The sequence below is a fragment of the Eleutherodactylus coqui genome, chromosome 10 (genome assembly GCF_035609145.1).
Source record: "Eleutherodactylus coqui strain aEleCoq1 chromosome 10, aEleCoq1.hap1, whole genome shotgun sequence".
NCBI classification, from domain to species: domain Eukaryota; kingdom Metazoa; phylum Chordata; class Amphibia; order Anura; family Eleutherodactylidae; genus Eleutherodactylus; species Eleutherodactylus coqui.
Genome location: NC_089846.1, coordinates 11,536,631 through 11,554,850, shown reverse-complemented (window position 1 = coordinate 11,554,850; position 18,220 = coordinate 11,536,631). Strand labels below are relative to the sequence as shown.

The 18,220-nt window shown below is 46.0% G+C and overlaps 1 protein-coding gene across 2 annotated transcripts in view; it reads right to left on the bottom strand.

The window, feature by feature from the left end:
• Positions 1 to 18,220, bottom strand: part of COL5A1 (collagen type V alpha 1 chain) — a 216,771-nt gene that overhangs the window by 23,257 nt on the left and 175,294 nt on the right. For both annotated transcript variants that reach the window (XM_066580234.1, XM_066580233.1), the window contains exons 38-47: positions 16,197 to 16,250; positions 15,460 to 15,567; positions 14,637 to 14,726; positions 14,497 to 14,550; positions 13,181 to 13,288; positions 10,904 to 11,011; positions 9,496 to 9,549; positions 9,366 to 9,419; positions 9,175 to 9,282; positions 8,467 to 8,520 (exon numbers count right to left, since the gene is read on the bottom strand). In XM_066580234.1, coding sequence (XP_066436331.1) covers positions 8,467 to 8,520; positions 9,175 to 9,282; positions 9,366 to 9,419; positions 9,496 to 9,549; positions 10,904 to 11,011; positions 13,181 to 13,288; positions 14,497 to 14,550; positions 14,637 to 14,726; positions 15,460 to 15,567; positions 16,197 to 16,250 — 792 coding nt within the window. The remainder of the gene's footprint in view (positions 1 to 8,466; positions 8,521 to 9,174; positions 9,283 to 9,365; positions 9,420 to 9,495; positions 9,550 to 10,903; positions 11,012 to 13,180; positions 13,289 to 14,496; positions 14,551 to 14,636; positions 14,727 to 15,459; positions 15,568 to 16,196; positions 16,251 to 18,220) is intronic.

Below are 18,220 nucleotides of genomic sequence, written 5' to 3'. Positions count from 1 at the left end.
TGTTGAGTAATTGAATTTTCTGTGATGGTAGCAGAACATGGGAACTTATTATGTCGAAGACCAGGCCCAGAAATTCCAGACACTGAGAAGGGAAGAGAGGGAGGACTTGTTGTAATTGATCCATCCAAAATGAGAGAGTATCTAGGGTGATGTGGAGACTCTCCAGAGCGGCTTAAAGGGAAGGTCCCTTCACTAGGATGTCGTCGAGATAGGGAATAGATAGTAGTGAAAAGGGGGTGAATACTTACCCATCTGCAGATTAACTCCTGTACTCCAGCAGCACGCGCACCAGTGCTCACCTACCCTTTGTGGAGGGAGTGCTTTCATTTGGAGGGTGCACATTGGCTGGCGGGTCACGGTCAAACTAGTTCCTCCTTTTATTCTGAGGGTAGGACATAGAATAGGGTGGTTCGCTTCACGCTGTTGGCACTCCTCGGTGGGTTAGCAGGAAGAGTTTAGTGCCTGTCCTACATTTCCTAAGATACTTGAAAAAAAGGACCAAAGACTGATAACAGAGTTCTGCTTCCTACGGACACTAAGCTAAAACTGATTAGCTTGGTGCCTGCAGAAGAGGTATAGCTGGTAGGAGGAGCTAATACTTTTTTGCTTAGTGTCTGACTCCAAGTTGCAGTAGCTATACCCATGGTGCAAGCTGTGACCCCCAATGACACGGATGAGGAACTTCCATTCCCAAATGTGTAACCCCTTCCATGATGTGATCAAAAGCGTTCACAGTATGAAAGCAGGTGATGGGGGGAGGCTCTAACTGTCACCCTGCAATGCGATCATGAGATGGCGATGGGTTACCATGGCAGCAAGAGACTTGACAAAGGCCTTCGTGTCTGCCAGGAAACTCAGCCTATCAGACCCTAACACTGGCCGAGTCTGATTGGCTGAGAGCATATGCATAGTATATTGCATTACAGAAGTAATACAGTGTATTATGCTAGCTATCAAACAATTTCATCTTCAAGCCTCATTGAGGAACTAAAATTGTGTCAAAATAAAGTTCCATAAAGCTTATAAAAAAATCCACTGTAAATTTATAAAAAGTTTCCCCTACAAAACTATTTTTAAATTTAAAAAAATATCATAATAGGTATCACCATGCTCATAATGACTCGAACAATTAAAAATATTTCATTATTTATCCCACATGGTAAGTGACGTAATACATAATTTAAAAAAAAGTCATAAGGCTATTTTTCGGCCATTTGCCTTGCAAATAAATGCAAGAAAAAGCAATCAAAAAGTCGCATGTACCCTAAAGGCTTATTCCGACGTGCGTATATTGGCCAGGTTTTCACGCCCGGCCAATCAACGCTGACCCTTTCTGCAGGGGAAGGAGCAATGCACTGAGCTCCCGCCCCCTATCCGCCCCTCACCACTGTTTGCAATGAAGGGGCTGGACGGGGGCGGGGGCAAGTTCTGCCCACCCCCTCCCATTGCAAATATTGGTGAGGGGCGGAGAGGGGGCAGGAGCTCAGTGCACTGCTTCCAGCCCGGCCTGCCTCCTCCCCCTGCAGAGAGACACAGCGTATATCAGTCGGGCATGAAAATCCGGCCGATATACGCACGTTGGAATAAGCCCTTAAGTGGTATCAATGAGAAGTGCAACTCTTCCCGCAAAAGCAAGACCTGACATGGCGCTGTAGGTGGAAAGTTAAAAAGTTATAAGTTTTGGAATGCAACGATGCAACTTGAATTTTTATTTCTATAAAATTGTTTTTCTGTATTGAATTGCGGATTCCGTGGGTGAAAGTTTGCGCATAGGAAATCATTGGCCATCTGCAGGTCAATAAATTGAATTTTGTACCCGCGGATGGCATTTTATTCGATTTGCGTTTTTCACGTGCGGAAAAAAAACACAGCATGCTCCATTTTAGTGCGGATTCCACGCGGATCAGCCACATTGCTATAAAATAGGTGCGGATATCTGCATGAAAAAAAAACCATTTAAAGCAAATCCGCACGGAATCTGCTGCAGAAATCTGCGCGGATTGTATTTTTCTAGTGGGCATGAGGCCTAAGGCCTCATGTCCATGGGGAAAATCAGATCCGCTGTGGATTTGGGCTGTGGATGCAGTGCGGATGCTCTGTAATTGTCTTTTATTTTTCATGCGGGAGATCAATGTAGCTATGTGCTCTATGAGCTCCGCACGCGTGATCCGCACTAAAATGGACCATGTCCATTTTTTTTCATGCTCCAGAAATTTTTAAATTCACTTTTATTGACCATCCGCGGGTGGTCAATGCATTCCTACAGGGCGCGGATCCGCGCGCAGGAAAAACGCTGCGGATTTTAATTCTTAATTTGCCCGTGGACATGAGGCCTTAAAGATGTAAAAAAAACCATACATTTGGTATTGTTGTAATTGTATTGACCTGCAGAATGAAGGAAAGTTTATTTATGCTGCACAGTGAATGCCGTAACAAACACACACTATTCTAGAGTTGCTGTTTTTTGCAACTCCTACTTCCTAAAAAGTGGAATAAAAAAATAAGCAAAAAGTTAAATCTTGGCCCAAAATTGTACTAATAAAAACTACAGGTTCTCCCATAAAAAAATGGGATAAAAAAATGGCTTGAAAAAGGAGTTCAGAGCACCCCGAAACGCATTGCTATAGACTTTCTATACGGACTTAAATGCAATATATTGCCTGTATTGCCAATGTATATCTGGATGAAGATTTCCTTCTACCTTTCTTACTTGTATTTGGCTGACCTGGATTTGGGGGAATTGGCCGTTATCCAAACCCCCCAGTGAAGTAAGTTCCTCCATATTTCCTCATATGTTTTTGTACTATAAGTAACGCAAGGATATTTTTGTGGTCACCGTTCACTACTAGATGAGCAAATCGTTAACAAAAACTGCACGATGGCCGCGCGTTTAGACCCAATGGTTGTCACTCAAAAGACTGCTTTGAGCGAATTGCGAGCGATAATCTTTGTCTAAATGGCACTTTAGAGTGTCACTTTTTATTTGGAGCAGATATCGAATATAAAAAGCCTACAGGTCTCTCTCTCTTTCTGTCTCTCTTTCTGTCACTATCGCTTTCTCTAAGTCTCTCTATCACTCTCGTTCTGTCTGTCTAGCGCACTTTCTCTGTTTCTCTATTGCTATCTCTATTTGTCTCTCTATCGTTCTGTCCATCGCTGTCTCTCTACGCGCTCTTTGTGTTTGTCTCTCTATCGCTATCTCTTTCTGTCTATTGCTCTCACTGTGTCTGTCTCTATCACTGTCTCTCTATCGCTCTTTCTCTCACTGTGTCTATCGCTCTTTCTCTCACTGTCACTGTGTCTATCGCTCTTTCTCTCACTGTCACTGTGTCTATCGCTCTTTCTCTCACTGTCACTGTGTCTATCGCTCTTTCTCTCACTGTCACTGTGTCTATCGCTCTTTCTCTCACTGTCACTGTGTCTAGCGCTCTTTCTCTCACTGTCACTGTGTCTAGCGCTCTTTCTCTCACTGTCACTGTGTCTAGCGCTCTTTCTCTCACTGTCACTGTGTCTAGCGCTCTTTCTCGCACTGTCACTGTGTCTAGCGCTCTCTCTCGCACCGTCTAGCGCTCTCTCTCGCACCGTCTAGCGCTCTCTCGCACCGTCTAGCGCTCTCTCTCGCACCGTCTAGCGCTCTCTCTCGCACCGTCTAGCGCTCTCTCTCGCACCGTCTAGCGCTCTCTCTCGGCGAGAGAGAGCGCTAGACACGGCGAGAGAGAGCGCTAGACACGGCGAGGGAGAGCGCTAGACACGGCGAGGGAGAGCGCTAGACACGGCGAGAGAGAGCGCTAGACACGGCGAGAGAGAGCGCTAGACACGGCGAGAGAGAGCGCTAGACACGGCGAGAGAGAGCGCTAGACACTCTCACGCCGTGTCTAGTGCTCTCACGCCGTGTCTAGCGCTCTCACGCCGTGTCTAGTGCTCTCACGCCGTGTCTAGCGCTCTCTCTCGCCGTGTCTAGCGCTCTCTCTCGCCGTGTCTAGCGCTCTCTCTCGCCGTGTCTAGCGCTCTCTCTCGCCGTGTCTAGCGCTCTCTCTCGCCGTGTCTAGCGCTCTCTCACTCTGTCTCGATCGCTCTCGCTCTGTCTCTCTATCGCTCTCTCGCTCTGTCTCTCTATCGCTCCCTCGCTCTGTCTCTCTATCGCTCCCTCGCTCTGTCTCTCTATCGCTCCCTCGCTCTGTCTCTCTATCGCTCCCTCGCTCTGTCTCTCTATCGCACGCTCGCTCTGTCTCTCTATCGCACGCTCGCTCTGTCTCTCTATCGCACGCTCGCTCTGTCTCTCTATCGCACGCTCGCTCTGTCTCTCTATCGCACGCTCGCTCTGTCTCTCTATCGCACGCTCGCTCTGTCTCTCTATCGCACGCTCGCTCTGTCTCTCTATCGCACGCTCGCTCTGTCTCTCTATCGCACGCTCGCTCTGTCTCTCTATCGCACGCTCGCTCTGTCTCTCTATCGCACGCTCGCTCTGTCTCTCTATCGCACGCTCGCTCTGTCTATCACTCTCTCGCTCCGTCTCTCTATCGCTCGCTCCATCTCTCTATCGCACGCTCGCTCCGTCTCTCTATCGCACGCTCGCTCCGTCTCTCTATCGCACGCTCGCTCCGTCTCTCTATCGCACGCTCGCTCCGTCTCTCTATCGCACGCTCGCTCCGTCTCTCTATCGCACGCTCGCTCTGTCTCTCTATCGCTCTCTCGCTCTGTCTATCACTCTCTCGCTCCGTCTCTCTATCGCACGCTCGCTCCGTCTCTATCGCACGCTCGCTCCGTCTCTCTATCGCACGCTCGCTCCGTCTCTCTATCGCACGCTCGCTCCGTCTCTCTATCGCACGCTCGCTCCGTCTCTCTATCGCACGCTCGCTCCGTCTCTCTATCGCGCGCTCGCTCCGTCTCTCTATCGCTCGCTCGCTCTGTCTCTCTTGGTTGGGCAGTCTATGGTGCAACTTAGCAATGTATGCAGTGTTGCTTAGCAACGCTTCCCTCCCTTCAGCGCATGCCTGAAGCACAGCAGCGCTGCCCATAGACTTAACATTGTAACCTTCAACCTGCCTGACAGTCCCTGAATGTATTAAACTCACATGTGATGATTTTCCGGCAGCGGTGAGCGTGTGTGTCATCTAATGACACCAACATCATCCACCAAAGTTACAGCAAAGGGGGCAAAAAAAAGCATGTAGGCTAATTTATATTATATTACTATCATTGTTATCTATATACCTCCTCCTCGGAGCGCGGCTAATATATACACTTTTTCGATGGGTGGTTCAGTCGTAGGACTGGTTTGGGCTTCTCTTCCCCTCCGCCTGCATAAACCAGGCTCATAATTGACGTCTCCAGGTCCCTGGAGCTGTAGTGCATCCCAAATACTCTACTTGTGCCATACTTGTCTATGCATGCGCATGCCAACAGGGCCGCAGCAGGGAAGGTTACTGCGCATGTGCCAATAGACTTAGCATTGTTAAGTCTGCAGTGTGTGGCAGGCAAGCGTCTCAAGGGAAAGGCACTGATTCCTCCATGCAGATTCTCCACCTCGCCGCTGTTGAACCTCGGCAGCCTACACTTTAGGATCATTCTCCGCTGGTTCATGAGACTCTGGATCATTTGCTCATAACATAAGACATCACAACTGATTGCCTCTTTCCAGCTCGAGGCCCGGTGCTGCATTACCGGAAACCTCTTGTGAACTGTATTTTGTGCTTTTTTTAAAGAATTCTTAATTGGGTTTCAAGAATGAGAGATTATACAGGAAGAGGCGGCCATGAAAGGTAATACAGCTGTAACTATGGGGAGCAGTTTCCTATTATATGTAATACGTATAGCGCCAGTATAATAAGCGCAGTGTGAGCAATTACCCTGCTATAGCACACAACTCACTCTACCGCTCCGATGGCGGTGTAGATTCACCGCAGACCTGGGAGGGATTTGGCCTCACGGTGAAGAAATAAACAAATGACTCTTCCTTTTTGTTGTATAATCAGAGTGGTTAGAAACCAAGAAACATGAACTCTTAACAGCAAATAAAGAGATCCACTAGATCCTGCGTACAGAAGCATCAGATTAATGGATCACAGCTGTGTGACGCTCCATCTAAAAACCAATTCTGTATTTGAAGGACTTCTAGAATATACCGGTACTTCAAAAAAACAGTCTTAAAAGACTCCATTCTGAACTGCAGGTGGAATATGGCCAGAGGGTCTGCATTAGCAACTTTCCATCCACATCACCCCATTGCAGGATTAGGGTCATTTTGTAGGGTCCGTACAAAATCCTTTAACCCCTTAGTGACGAAACCTGTTTAATACCGTAATGACCAACTCATTAAATGTACAAACTTTTTTCTCTGGGTCATTACGAACGCAATGATACCATGTGTGGGTTTGTTTTGTTTTTTTTACATAGTAAAGGGGAAAGTTGTAATTTTGATATTATTTTGATACTTTTAAAACTTTTTATTTATGTCCCACTAGGGAACTTGAATAACAACATCTTTTATCCTTCTTCTAATACACTGCTACACTTCAGTAGGGTAGGGCATTAGAAAGCCTATGAAGCTCAGCCAGAGGTTGAGCCTCATAGGCCACTGTAGTACACAGACCTGGGGGCCATACCCAAGCCTCCGGGTTCCACAGCAATCTATTGGGACCCTGTGATCACATTGCGGGGGTCTGATGGGTGACAGAGGGAGCTCCCTCCCTTTGACAGACCTTTACATGCTGCAGTCGCACTGACCGTGGTGAGTAAAGGGTTAAACACTGGGGATCCATGTGTTTTCGGTCCCTGTTGTCAGAGCAAGTGCCTGGCTGTCATCCGACCCGCACCTGGCTTCTAATGCAGTGCCGTCTTTTGAATAAAGCCCATTAACGCCCGCCATCGAAAGTAGTATAGGAAGTCTTTAAGGTGTTATGATTAGAGATGAGCGAACACCAAAATGTTCGGGTGTTCGTTATTCGGAACGAACTTCCCGTGATGCTCGAGGGTTCGTTTCGAACAACGAACCCCATTGAAGTCAATGGGCGACCAGAACATTTTTGTATTTCGCCGATGCTCGCTAAGGTTTTCATGTGTGAAAATCTGGGCAATTCAGGAAAGTGATGGGAATGACACAGTGACGGATAGGGCAGGCGAGGGGCTACATGGTGGGCTGCATCTCAAGTTCCCAGGTCCCACTATTAAGCCACAATAGCGGCAAGAGTGCCCCCCCCCCCCACTGTCAGCATAAAGATCGTCCTCCTCTGGCACAGCTGTAACAGCTGTAGCAGAGAAGAACGATGTTTGCCCATTGAATTCAATGGAGCGGCAATACAGCATGTTCCACTGAATGCAATGGGCTGCCGGCGATCGCAGGATGAATGGTCGGAAAGGGGTTAAATATATAACCCCTTCCCTGCAATTCATCCAGAAATGTGTTACACTAAAAATATATACCGGCGTATAAGGCGACCGGGCGTATAAGACGACCCCCCAACTGTCACCTTATACGCCGGCAATACAGTGGAGCAAAGAATAAAAATCATTACTTACGTTTTTAGATGATCTGCGGCGCTCCTGCAGGCTGTCACTCCCTCCTAATCCACGGCAGACAAGCTTTCTCTATGAAAGGCTTTAAATCCCTGCCTCCAGAAAGACACGTGCCTTCAGCCAATCACAGCCAATGACAATGATGTCATTGAATGGCTGTGATTGGCTGTGTTTCTGGAGGCAGGGATTTAAAGTCTTTCGTGGAGAAAGCAATACTCTGCCGTGGACCAGGAGGGAGTGACAGCCTGCAGGAGCGCCGCAGATCATCTAAAAACGTAAGTAATGATTTTTATTCTTTGCTCCACTGTATTACCGGCGTATAAGGTGACAGTTGGGGGGTCGTCTTATACGCCCCGTCGCCTTATACGCCGGTATATATTTTTAGTGTAACACATTTCTGGATGAATTGCAGGAAAGGGGTTATATATTTAACCCCTTTCCGACCATTCATCCTGCGATCGCCGGCAGCCCATTGCATTCAGTGGAACATGCTGTATTGCCGCTCCATTGAATTCAATGGGCAAACATCGTTCTTCTCTGCTACAGCTGTTACAGCTGTGCCAGAGAAGAAGGATTTGTCTTCTATATGTTCTCAATGGGGTCAGCGCTGCTGCCGCTGGCCCCATTGAGCGCATATAGAATGCATCCATAGCAAGCCGCGGGAGGGGCAGATTTCAATACTCGGGTGACACCTTATCTCCCCAGCCACTCACAGCAGGGGGGTGGTATAGGGCTTAAACGTTGCAGGGGGAAGTTGTAATGCCTTCCCTGTCTTTATATTGGCCAAAAAAAAAGCGCTAACGTCTCAGGGAAGAAAGTTAAATTAACCAGAACACCGCATGGTGTTCGTTACGAATAACGAACATCCCGAACACCCTAATATTCGCACGAATATCAAGCTCGGACGAGTACGTTCGCTCATCTCTAGTTATGATGCAAATTGAAACTTACCATCTGACCAACATCTCCAGTTTCTCCTTTTTCACCAGGAGGTCCAGGCAAACCCTAAGGAGAAGAAAAGAACAGTAAAGAAAGGTGTGCAGAGGGGCTACTCATGGCTTCACGTCGTGTATGCTGGAAGTATAGGTACCCATTCAGCCATGCATCTGTAGGACACTTTCTAATATTCCATTGTATGTATATTGTTCAATCTTGTGAGATGTTGCCAACATTCTGGGATGAACCTTCCAATATAATTTCAGCTCTGGAGTATTTGTCTCCTCGCTTGTATTGCACTTTGCTACAACCATTTTTCCCTAAGGTCAGTATAATAGAGCATTTGCATTTCCATGCTGGATACATTTTCTGATGGATTCTTAAGATTCATCACAATAGGCACATGGATGATCGCATATGATTGCCACTGCGGGCTAAAAATCTGTGTGTCTGTGGAGTCTCATTATTGTACACTAGCAGACTATTCTTGAACTGATGCAATTGGGGGTGGGTGGAATGGATGACTTAGAGGACAGGAACAGCATGCCCAATATGAACCATCTACTTTCCAATACTAGTAAAAGCAAAGAGCCTCATGTATAAAACAGAAAGTGGCTTCTATGGGTCACACTCCATTTGTCTGCATTCGTTTCCATATATTTCCTCCGGGTTCAGACGCTTTAGATTATTTCAACAGAATACAAAATCTGGTTTTGTAATCACCTGCAATCCTACAGGACCGGGTGGGCCGGGGAATCCTCTGGGACCTTCATCACCTTTCTGTCCAAAAAGACCTTGTTGCCCCCTAGGCCCGGGTTCCCCATCAGCTCCCTGTAATCAAAATGAAGACCTGAACCTCAGAAGTGATTTAGGAATATCAATGTCAAAAGGTAAACAATAGAGAATTTACTTACAGATGGGCCAGGCTGACCAATTGGGCCCTGGGGTCCTGATGGTCCGGGTGGACCCTGTGGAGACAGAAATCTTAATATCCAGTTTTGTAAGGGAGAATTAAATAGACATGGACTTAAATGCGTACTTTACCTGTTCTCCCTTGTCTCCTCTGTTTCCCTTCTGACCCGGCTCACCAATTTCACCCTGTAAAAGTTAAAATAATATAGTTAGAGGATTAGATGAGTACAAGTGTAGACCGTGCAGTGATGCATGTTGTACAATGTAGGGGCGGACATCTCTTCTTACTCCAACATAAGGGTACTGAGGATTTATGGCGCCAGTCTGCTTATTAGAAAGTCATTTCACATTCTCTAGTTCACTGCCCGACTTTCATTCAGTGGTATATCCCCGATGAGACAGGTGCCTCCAGCCTGTAGGGCAGCAAAGTGACTAAAGAAGCTGCCTTGGACTGGGGTGTGGAGACAGATTGGAGAGGGCAGCGACCAAAGGTTTAGGGGTTGGATTAGAGTAGGAGGAAGAGGCGGGGGATAGAAAGGAAAAAAAGAAAGAAGAGGCACCGTGAAAGTCCTGAGTGGTTGGAGAAGATGCCTGCCCGCCCAAAGGAAGGGGCTGAAAGCTTTATGGCGAAATTGAGAGGAGGAAGTCAGATGTTCTTGCAAAAGTTGTCACAGCTACGGTGTAGGCAGAAGGTTTGCTTTCCATGCAGCATTTGGATTGAGAAAGAGTGGTTTACAAGCACGAGTTTAGTGGGGCTTGACAATGCCTTTCGGAATCAAGGAAATGGGTGTTTTTTATTTAGGTTAAGCATGGGAAGCATTAAACAAAAAATGTGATACATTTTGGATGATGTTAAAATGGTTAAATAAAGCTGTAGCCTAACCCACAAAAAAGGCACTAAAAAGATAAACTTGTGTGGAGAGTCTTCATTGTAGTAGTAAGAGAGCGAGAAGTGGGGGGTCCCCCCAGTCCTGGTCTCCTGTTGCTCAGCCTCCCCTTGTCCTTCTGCTTAATGGGAGATTTCTGTCCTCACTATCCTTGCCTGAAGACCTTAGTTGTCATTGACCTATAAGGGAACTACTTATCTTAATTCTATTAATAAAGTTGCCCAACGAGCAGTTCACAGGAAGGACATCAGCATCAAGCTCCAGGTCATTGCTCTACAAGTTCTTGGACGTGATATAACTAGGAACACAGCTGTATATCCATTTCCTTATAGATTAGCTTTTCCTTAGAAGACGCTGTTCTTCTTCATGCAAGATAAATGGATCTTACGATGTCAGTTTAGCAAATAAGTAGATACAGGGGTGTAGCTATTGGTATGCAGAGGAAGCAGTCACATCCCCCCTGGTGCCTGAGGGGTTCAAAGACTCATCTACCACATAGGAGATGCCAGTATTATAAATGCCATGTAGGGGCCCTGTTAAGACTTTTGCACTGTGGCTCAGGACTTCCATTTACATCTCTGAGCGGATAACACATCATGCGGTTATAAGGGTCACTGGCACCTAAAATACGAGGAATCAGTCCATCTACTTACTTTATCTCCATCTTCACCCGGTGGGCCAACCGGTCCAGCAGGGCCTGGGAGGCCAACAGGACCTTGGATACCGTCGCGTCCCGCCGGCCCCTGAGGACCTTTCTCTCCCTGTAGATAGAAGCAGCAAATGTAAAGAAGGATAAACACATCAGAGTCAAGATCACTATTGGTGGGAGGCAACTGCGAAATAATCCAAACACGTTTTCATTGATTTTTCCCGATTGTACAACCTGTTCAGATAAGAACCCAGGATGAAGATGTGTCCCTGGTTTTTGGGGTGATAAATGGTCTTTCAGTAAGCAGACACTGCGGGATGTCTGCAGAGTTTTCTACAGTTTAGCAGTTTAAGTGGAATGTGAATATCCAGCGAGATGTTACAATGTTGCAGGCTGCAGATATCAGTGTCCTCATCGAAGCCCCTTCCCTCTCCCCTACAAATAACAATACAACTACACATGTGAAATTAAAATACTGTTTCCCAGACTGGAGTTCTCCCCCATTCATTAGTTAGAACGGAGTAAAGAGGCTTTTAGTGGTCATTTCTGTGCTATTGTTTAAGCGTGAGTAACTCTGCTCCATCATGAATCCTCGGAGCCAGCGGTAAATGGCTATAAATGAAATAGATGGTGCTTTTCATCTGGCGGGTAGTGAAGCCCGCCGCCCCCCGCAGTCGCAGCCCCTTATGAAGTTCTTTTCTGGGCCCCAGATCTGCCTTCTTTTTAATACATCACCGTAAGCAAAAAAAAAACAAAACAGTAAATGGTAGAAGAAAACACCTTTAATAACCAGAATCAATCAACATTAACGTCCCCGTTCAATTGAAATTCAGTCCTGCTTTTAGCCTCGTCCCAGTAGATTACGGTACATGTTGTACAGTGTTTGAAGTATTTGTGTCACAAGCGTTTGATTCCGCACAATATAATCAGAGATTGTTGTGGGCGCCCGGAGATTTTCAGACTTTTACTACAAATCACACTCGCTATGCAAAGCCTGAAATACGCCTCTCGGAGTGATGACACCGACGAAGGAGCGCCCCCTGCCTGATTAATCCCAGCGGGCGTCTCATCACCTACCCACAATCATTGTACTCTAGAATAGACTGGAGCCAGCTGATCTACAGACGTGTCCTCCGTTAACTTGGAACATGTCGGGAAAAGTTGTGTGGCGCAAGATGAAAACAAAATACTGTATATGTCCAACACATGCCATCCATTACTATAGGCTCCCATACGAACCAAAAAAAGGTATACTGTTCACTTAAGTGATCTTTAGTGGATGACTGACGGATGCCATCAGTCTCCCACGTTGGAAACAAGGGGGGGTGGTTATAGGAGCTCCTAACCAGCGCAGGGTAAACTATGGAGAAATAATGGCGGACATTTAGTAAAGTAATTCCGGTAGCATTCTGGTGCATTAGTGTGCGTTCCTTGCATCCCATTTGTGTCCCTTACAGGGGAAGCCTTTCTAAAGTTACCCATTTCAATTCAGAAACGTGTCAGGAAAGGACAACCAGTAACAAACTTTCACCATGCTGTGGCACTGCACCCCGGTGGGCATGTAAGGTTTCCTGTAGGAAATTATATCCTATCGTTTCTTGGAGCACATAATTCTATTTAGACTCATTACCTTCAGCCATAAAGCTATCCACAGCAGTGCGCCGCCCTACGTTGCCTGCCTCCCTTATCTCAATCCACCACCCAGCCTGCGCCCTCTGCTCTGCTAACTAAATCAGATTAAATGCCCCTTTAACTCGAACCTCTCATTCCCGCCTCCAAGACTTCTCCAGAGCATCACCAGTCCTCTGGAACGCGCTACCCCGAACTATCCAGGCAATCCCCGACACACAACTTCAGGTATGCTCTAAAAACACACCTCGTTAGGGGACCATACCATATACCCTAAACCAAACCCCTCTGTACCCCCCTGATAACATTGCTCCCTGACCTACTGACTGCAATACCTGCTAGTCGCCATCAACTGCCCGCTGCAGTCATACCAATTCAGCCACTATACGGCCTGACCATTGTCTATGTATATAGCATCCTTCACTGTCCACCTTGCCATACCATGCACATCTCCAGCCCCTTTACCTTCTGTATCACCCCATTATCTGTAGTATGTAAGCTCGTTGGAGCAGGACCCTCAGCCCTACTGTTTCCATCAACTGATTACTACATGTAACAGTTTGGTTTCTGCTCCCCCCTGTCTTGTAAGTGCTGAGGAATATGTTGGCGCTATATACATAGCGATTATTATTGTAGCAGGTGGTGTACTTACTGGAGCGCCTTTCTCACCAGCAGGCCCTGGAGGTCCTTGAGGACCTGGTCTTCCTGGCAATCCTATTGGTCCAGCTGGACCTGCAGCACCTCTTTCACCCGGAGAACCCTATAGAGAAGACATAGTAAGTGTGAACACACATGCTGTAAGGTAATAGATATCACTAATTGTACAGACTGGTCACTACATAAGTGATGTGTCAAGTACTAGGATGTAAAGAGCTTAGGCCGCCTTCACACGGACGAGAAAATCACGCGAGATTTGTGCGTTGGAGGACACACAAATATGAACCACATACTTTTGAACGCGGTCATACACACGAGCGATGTTTTCCTGCATGGCACTGCGCTGCGGGAAACAAATGTTCTCGCTTTCTGTGTGATCTCGCATCGCAGCGCCAATTGTTCCCAATAGCTGTTTGGAGGGGACCCCGGTCACTCATAACAGCTGCTGGCAGCCGGAAAGCTCATAATGCTGTCCTTTCAGCAGTGGCCAGTTTGGCATTGCAGCTCTCACCCATTCTCTTCAATGGGATAGGTCATCAATAGTCTTAGCCCTGTAGACCCCTGGAGGGTTTAGGTAAGATTGGTCTGGTGGATAGATACCCCCCAGTGCCGACACCAGGACTACCATTAGGGCATCTTGGTGATTAGTGGGACCTAAACTAGAGATTAGTGAAATAATCTGATAATTGTCAGATTAATTCTAATCTGCATTAGGCAAATACTTTATAATAAACGGTGGTTGGATTAGAAGAGGTTTGTAATCCACTTGTCACGACTGCAGACTAACGGAAGACAGAGAATGTTACCAGTCCGAGGGTGCCGAACGCTCAGGATGCTCTGCTGCATGCTAGATTAGCAGGATTTATGCAGATGGATGGACTTTATTTTTATGTCTCACTTTTATAATTAGGCATCTGTCAGGCTCTAGCATAGAGATAGAACTGCACTTACATGAAGTGAGGAGACAGGTGAAAGAACAATACATTCTAATTAAACGATTGCAGCGGCTCCACTTCATACATGCAACTTCATTCCAATTAAAATAGCATTTTTTCCCAGAATTCCATGTAAAGATTGAAAAAGGCAAATCAGCCAGGTTATTCGCATCACCCTTGTGTTTACCACAGACTGAATTGCCTCCTCCACACCAACTGCGGCCTAACAAATGTGATATTTTAAGCTGTGGGTTTATGAAGGAGGTGCGCACTTCATGCTACCTGCTGACTCTCCAGATAACGTCCATCCGGCTATTTACCAGTAAAACATGTTATGTCCATGAAAACAGCAGAATAATGGAAGACGAGCACTTACTGCTGGGCCTGGGGGGCCTGGAGGCCCCTCGTTGCCTTTCAGTCCTGGTGCACCCTGGAGAAGAAAACCCGTTGTTATATCCATTATATTGCATGTATTATTTTATTTCGGAGCTTGTTGTATTCTGTAGCTTTACTCACAATAGGACCTGGCAGACCTCTTTCACCGCTGAAACCTCTTAAACCTGGGGGTCCATCTTTACCAGGTAGACCTGCTGGGCCGGGGTCTCCCTGAAACAGACAGAAAAGTTATTGCAGGAAGGATACTTGCAAACATTTAACCCGTAATTAGTCGGGTCCTGAAGAACCAACTGGCAGTCAAGTATGTGAACCACCTCTCTATTCATTTCAATGGGACTGCTGGAGGGAACTGAAGGAATAACCACTGAACAGCATCCAGCACCTTGTATTGTATTGCGGGCCCAATAGGCTTCCATAGATGGCTGACCTGATAGTCATTGTTAGCCCTCTGGTTGCCATACTATTGTCGGGGTAATGGGCTGACAGAGGGAACCCCCCCGTTTCACTGTCAAACGCCTTTCACACCGTAGTTATTAACCATGGAAAGTAAGATAGGCAGGATTGGAGTTGGCCAATGTATAATGAGCCCAGTTATGTACTACAGTGTGAGGCCCTGCTCACGATGTGAGTGCTGTACATGTACTACTACTGTTCCCTGTTGCAGTATGGTTTCCACACTATGCAAGCTGGCTATTAATATATTATATATATATATATATATATATATATATATATCTATTAGTCACCTGTTGGCAGCAGCACTAAGCAATGTGACAAACTGAACAATGTTGTGAAATAAATTACTTGGCCAGACCCTCTTAACAATGTCTGAAATGTCTCACGTCAGGTAGATGTTTAGTGTGCCGTGTAGTTTGTAGGCCATACTTGGGTGGGATTCTTATAACCATACATATCTATTGGGAATGAAATCTTTAGTACTTACCTTTGATCCTTCTTTCCCAGCCAGACCAGGTAATCCCTGCTCGCCAGGTGGACCAGGAGGTCCTGGATGGCCTCTTTCACCCATTGGACCAGTCTCTCCAGTTGGACCCTAGAAATGGTCATTAGTGCGACAGCATATCAACAGTTTGACCAAACATAAGTGAAAAGAAGGAAACTATGTAAATGTCTGGGTTTTCCATGTGTGAACTGGATTTACACTTAGTGACAACTCCTAGGATCAGACTGACAGTGATGCTGTAGTAGTAATCTCTACTTATCGTTCTTTACCCACAATCATTATCCGACCCAACCTCTTAGCATGTAAACTACAAGTGGGTGGGGCTTATTCTGCATCCACGATGGGATGCCGTTACAGACAACCGGCAGGACATCGGTGGGCTTAGAGCACATTTCCTCGGCCTCTGTTTTTCTCACTTTCCAAGAACTAGTTCTAGGTGACTTGTGTGAATACTTCAGGTCTTATATGACAGGTAACGATTGTATCTTATTTCTCGTCCATTAATATTTAAGAGCGAGTCTGAGCACAACTAATCCCCTGTTCTACAGAATTACATCTGATAGCAGATAATGTGCAGAGATGAAGGAGTTGGCAGTGGATCATAGGACATCACCGCTGCAGAAAGATCTGTGAAATTACGATGGCGGATTATGTCAGGTTTTTTTATTATCAAAGAGCTGGCTGCCTTCCCAACCAATGACAGATTCACAGTGACTTACCTGGGGACCCACAACACCAGGAGGACCCGGGGGACCCGTCTTTCCTTGGAAGCCCTGATAATGGGAATTAAGAAGGTGAGATGAGGTAGAACAACTGAGACGTAGCGGCAGTCGTCTCCCTTAGCCGGCCGAGCTGTTCTATATACAAGAAAACAAGAACTTCGAGACACCAGAATTATCCATGAAGTTTCAGCACAGACGGCTCCAACATGTAAATGAGGGAATACGGAGGAGGTCAACAGAGGGTACGGCGGCGGGCGGCGCTGACGTACTGCAGAATAAATAAGCTACATAAAAGCAGTAACTAGAGAAACAGAGTGTACTGTAGGGATGAGAGGGACACTTACCGCTGGCGCTGAAATACAATTGGAGAATTGATGAAAGTTATTGGTTAACATGCAGCATGCGGTTAGGCAAACTAGGAATCCATCAAATCTAGCTTACCTGCAGGAGATCGAGTCATTTATAGTCAGCATGGGCAATATGGAGTCATGCATTACAACATCACTTATACAATACATATCATCATTCTGCTATAACTAGCTCAAGACCAAGTTGTTATATGCCGACCCGTGTCTGAGAAGATATTACTGCTGAGAATTATGGTCCAAATGTAGAAGGATATTAAACGTCATGTCCATCATTGGACATCGGAATAATCTATATACCGTAAAACTATCTGTAAACTGAAAAGGTGAGTCAGTGTGTAAATTAACTTATCCTGAACTGATCCTGAGTTACATTCTGTATTATACTCCAGAGCTGCACTCACTATTCTGCTGGTGGAGTCACTAAGTATATACATTACTTATCCTGTACTGATCCTGAGTTACATCTTGTATTATACTCCAGAGCTGCACTCACTATTCTGCTGGTGGAGTCACTGTGTACATACATTACTTATCCTGTACTGATCCTGAGTTACATCTTGTATTATACTCCAGAGCTGCACTCACTATTCTGCTGGTGGAGTCACTGTGTCCATACATTACTTATCCTGTACTGATCCTGAGTTACATCCCGTATTATACTCCAGAGCTGCACTCACTATTCTGCTGGTGGAGTCACTGTGTACATACATTATTTATCCTGTACTGATCCTGAGTTACATCCTGTATTATACTCCAGAGCTGCACTCACTATTCTGCCGGTGGAGTCACTGTGTACATACATTACTTATCCTGTACTGATCCTGAGTTACATCCTGTATTATACTCCAAGCTGCACTCACTATTCTGCTGGTGGAGTCACTGTGTACAAACATTACTTATCCTGTACTGATCCTGAGTTACATCCTGTATTATACCCCAGAGCTGCACTCACTATTCTGCTGGTGGGGTCACTGTGTACATACATTACTTATCCTGTACTGATCCTGAGTTACATCGTGTATTATACTCCAGAGCTGCACTCACTATTCTGCTAGTGGAGTCACTGTGTACATACATTACTTATCCTGTACTGATCCTGAGTTACATTCTGTATTATACTCCAGAGCTGCACTCACTATTCTGCTGGAGGAGTCACTGTGTACATACACTACTTATCCTGTACTGATCCTGAGTTACATCCTATATTATACTCCAGAGCTGCACTCACTATTCTGCGGGAGGAGTCACTGTGTACATACATTACTTATCCTGTACTGATCCTGAGTTACATTCTGTATTATACTCCAGAGCTGCACTCACTATTCTGCTGGAGGAGTCACTGTGTACATACACTACTTATCCTGTACTGATCCTGAGTTACATCCTATATTATACTCCAGAGCTGCACTCACTATTCTGCGGGAGGAGTCACTGTGTACATACATTACTTATCCTGTACTGATCCTGAGTTACATCGTGTATTATACTCCAGAGCTGCACTCACTATTCTGCTAGTGGAGTCACTGTGTACATACATTACTTATCCTGTACTGATCCTGAGTTACATTCTGTATTATACTCCAGAGCTGCACTCACTATTCTGCTGGAGGAGTCACTGTGTACATACACTACTTATCCTGTACTGATCCTGAG